This window comes from Procambarus clarkii, chromosome 2, assembly GCF_040958095.1.
Source record: "Procambarus clarkii isolate CNS0578487 chromosome 2, FALCON_Pclarkii_2.0, whole genome shotgun sequence".
Classification (NCBI taxonomy): domain Eukaryota; kingdom Metazoa; phylum Arthropoda; class Malacostraca; order Decapoda; family Cambaridae; genus Procambarus; species Procambarus clarkii.
This window is the reverse complement of record NC_091151.1, coordinates 38,857,291-38,861,727: the sequence shown is the minus strand read 5'-3', so window position 1 is coordinate 38,861,727 and position 4,437 is coordinate 38,857,291. Positions and strand designations below refer to the sequence as shown.

General features: G+C 42.7%; 1 protein-coding gene across 1 annotated transcript in view; it reads right to left on the bottom strand.

The window, feature by feature from the left end:
- Nucleotides 1–3,895, bottom strand: part of LOC138366245 (coiled-coil domain-containing protein 8-like) — an 18,602-nt gene extending 14,707 nt beyond the window's left edge. Inside the window, exon 1 of the mRNA XM_069327187.1 lies at nucleotides 3,715–3,895. Within this exon, the coding sequence (XP_069183288.1) occupies nucleotides 3,715–3,895 (181 nt within the window). The remainder of the gene's footprint in view (nucleotides 1–3,714) is intronic.
- Nucleotides 3,896–4,437: the final 542 nt, after the last annotated feature.

Genomic DNA, 4,437 nt, shown 5'->3' with positions numbered 1-4,437 from the left:
TCTCTCTCTCTCTCTCTCTCTCTCTCTCTCTCTCTCTCTCTCTCTCTCTCTCTCCACATAATTATTGTTTTATGTATGTGATACAAGGAGGTCAACGCACTTAGGCAACACACTTAAGTAATCCTGTGTGTTAGAAAAGCGACTATAGTAGTCGTCGGATAGTTGGTCTGATAATCGGTCGGGTAAGTGGTCGAATAAATTATTTGATACTCGGTTGGATTCTTTGTCGGATAATTTGCTTGACAGCGAGTAGAACAATCAATTGAGTGGTTAAAAGTTTAGACACCAGGTAGTTTACTAAGCGGATTGCCTACTACGCGGATTTACCACTAACTACGACCTGCTCATCGAGCAGGTTGTAGTTAGTGATATAGGCGGATACATTATCGATTAGCACCTTTAATATGGCAATAGTAGAGGTTTTCAGAAAACAAGTGAGATAGTTAGTCACGTATAGAAATATCTAATCGCGTAGTCAGACGGTCGTTAGGTACTGAATCGAACTGTCAGTTGGACAGTGAATCCCTCGACAAAACAATTACCTCTTACCAGCACCGAGTCGAAGATATATAAATAGATATCTGGGAAATTCTCCTACCCTGATCTGGTTACCTCATCAACCAGGCTGTGACTCATACGTCAGGCTGCGAGGAGCCGCGTCCAACAGCCTGGTTGATCAGTCCGGCAACCAGGGGGCCTGATCGACGACCGGGCCGCGGGGACGCTAAGCCCCGGAAGCACCTCAAGGTAAGGTAACCTTGTACAGGTGGTCAACAAGTGGAGCCCCTGGAAACACAAACCGAAACTGTCTCTATTTTCCGCGTGTTACAACTTGTAATAAAGTTGGTACATCTTGGCTTAACGTGTTTATGACGTATTAGAACGTTGTTACAACTTGCTATATTGGTTGTTATAACTAGCTAGGAGGTGGTAAAACTTGTTCGAACGTTGTACCAACGTCGTAGTTTCGGTGTGTGTTTGGCGGGAATGCACTGAAAGAAGTTGTGAAAACCACCTCCATCCTCGACAAAAAGAATTCGAACGTCAGAATAGTTCAGTTGCAACAGGTACAAGAAGGCATGTGAGCCTGCGGGCCGCTCCAAGCAACAGACAGCCTGGTGGACCAAACTCTCACAAGTCAAGCCTGGCCTCAGGCCGGGCTTGGGGAGTAGAAGAACTCCCAGAACCCCATCAAACAGGTTTCAAGCAGGTATATCTTGAGAAATTGAAATTGAAATAAGTTTATTGAGGTAAAATACACACAAAGGGATGAGGTAGCTCAAGCTATTCTCACCCCATTCAGTACAACGTGTTAATACATACATAGACACACACCACAAATAAACACATTACCAAACATTCTGAGAGGTAAACATATACATTTCCTCCTTCACAAGGAGTATGTTATATCTTGAGATGATTTCTGGGCTTTTTAGTGTCCCCGCGGCCGGTCCACGACCAGGCCTCCACCCACAGGAAGCAGCCCGTGACAGCTGACTAACACCCAGGTACCTATTTTACTGCTAGGTAACAGGAGCATAGGGTGAAAGAAACTGCCCAGTGTTTCTCGCCGGCGCCTGGGATCGAACCCAGGACCACAGGATCACAAGTCCAGCGTGCTGTCCGCTCGGCCGACCGGCTCCCCTCCCCTCAGGTAAGGCCAAGAAGCGGGGCGTAAAGACACCATCTGAACCTTCATCGTAGACACTGGCAGGTAATCACCTCTCTGTCAATTACTCCAGACGAGGCATAAGTAACCTGGATGAATGAGTGTAAACTGTAGCACATACTGAGGATCGTAACTTGGGCCCAACTGCCGGCAAAATGACTCTGTAGAGCTGGAGAACAATTATACTCTAGTAAATAATAGAGTGCGTGCCCTAATGGAACTGGCGGGTTGATGGTGATTGTGATGGTGGCGGTGATGGTGTTGGGTGATGGTGGTGATGGTGTTGGGTGATGGTGGTGGGTGATGGTGGTGATGGTGTTGGGTGATGGTGGCGGTGATGGTGTTGGGTGATGGTGTTGGGTGATGGTGGCGGTGATGGTGTTGGGTGATGGTGGCGGTGATGGTGTTGGGTGATGGCGGTGATGGTGTTGGGTGATGGTGGCGGTGATGGTGTTGGGTGATGGTGTTGGGCGTCGTGGTGCGGGGGTTGAGTTCACGTGTAGGGAGGGGGGGGGGTGAAGATGAGTAAGGGGGAACTATCAGCAGAAAGCGCTAAGTCAGTACGACTATATAGCACTTGGAAGAGGGTCAGGATAAGGATGTGGGATGGGACTGGGGGAAGGATTGGTGCCCAACCATTTAGACGGTCGGGGATTGAACGCCGCCGACCTGCTTGAAGTGAGACCGTCGCTCTACCGTCCAGTTCAAGAGGTTGGGCTGAAGAGGAATAAGTAAGCAGTGTCAGGATATATATATATATATATATATATATATATATATATATATATATATATATATATATATATATATATATATATATATGTATATTATATATATATATATATATATATATATATATGTATATATATATATATATATATATATATATATATGTATATATATATATATATATATATATATATATATATATATATATATATATATATATATATATATATATATATATATATTCACCGCTAATGGCCTCTCTATTTCACCACTCCGACGCCACTTCCGGCTTTGCTTCCAAGAACCACAATTCTCTTCTGCCCCATTCCATCTCCCCCTTACACCCGCCTCTCACCCCTTTGCTCCATCCCATTTCATTTCCTTCTCCTGCTGCCACTCCTCCATTCTCCTCGTCTCTCCTCATTCTCCTCCACATCCTCGTCTTCCTCCTCCTCCTCTGTCATCGTCCCTTGAACGTAACGAAGAAAATAGGTTATCAAACTCCGTCACACACGGTGGCAGACCACGTCACCAGGGATAATTTGGAAGGAGGAAAGAGGACGTATTGGAAGACAGAAAGAGAAGAAAGAACAGAAGAAAAGAGCAGACAGAAGAAGTAGCACGGAGATTGTAGAAAGAAATACAAAGGATGGGAGAAACTAGGTGGAGTAGATAATAGGAGAATGAGGTGAGGGGAAAAAAAGGAAGGGAAGTGAAAATGAGGAGAATATAAACAGGAAAGATTGGAGGGAGGGAGAGAGGTAGGTGGGTGGGGGTGAGAGGCGGTTCACAGAGACTGGGTTATGTATATTGACTGAATATTATACATGCAGTATTGAATAACATTTAGTTGTGTTGGGAGGCAAGACAAATATCCGTAGATGTTGTTTATAGTTGTGGTGGGGTTGTTAGTACTGCTACAACTACCACAACTACCACTAATACTAATGAACAAATCCACAAGGGCCGTGACGAGGCCTCGAACCTCCGTCCGAGAGCATCCCAGACGCTGCCTTAATCGACTTAATCAACCACTACTACTAGTACACTACACTACACTACAACCACTACAACCACTACTACAACCACTACTGCAACCACTCTTACCACTACTACTAATAATAATAAACTAATAATCCCAGTGTATTTACTAGTACGGCATATTATTATTAATAATAATAATATCACACCACTAATAAGCGTAGTAATTAATGTTAAATGGACTACATATTTAATAGGTGTTAATTAGCGCACATTACTGTCAGTTACAGTCTGTTCTCTGACCTCAGCTGAGGTGAATGTGTTAATTTGCTCACCTTGCGTGGAGGTGTAGTCTCTATGGGCCAACACGGACACTGAACGTGGCCACATGTAGTTTGGACGTGACAACATGCAGTTTGGACGTGGCCACATGTAGTTTGGACGTGGCAACATGCAGTTTGGACGTGGCAACATGCAGTTTGGACGTGACAACATGCAGTTTGGAGGTGACAACATGCCGTTTTGGACGTGGCAACATGCAGTTTGGACGTGACAACATGAAGTTTGGAGGTGACAACATGCAGTTTTGGACGTGGCAACATGCATTTTGGACGTGGCAACATGCAGTTTGGACGTGACAACCCGTACATTGTGTCGTTACAACAGATAAATAATAATATCTATTCTGGCATATTATTTTCATATGCATTAAAATGATGAGGAAAAAAAAGAAGAGAGATTACAAGATTTAATGTAGAATGTGTATAAGTACATATGTAAATGTAGTATATATGTATGGAAATATAGGATGGACAGATATACAAGTTGGAGGCACATATGAAGATGTAGGACATATAATCATAAGAATAAGATGTATAATATAATGTATAATTAAAATATAATGTATAATAATAATATATAATGATAAGAACATTGTATTTTATTCAGCAAATATATTGCTGGTCTGATTTCAGTGTTAATATACTATATAATATATATTTGATAAAGTCAATATGAAAATAATCATTTACAATTCACTAAGTTTACAAAGCTTCAAG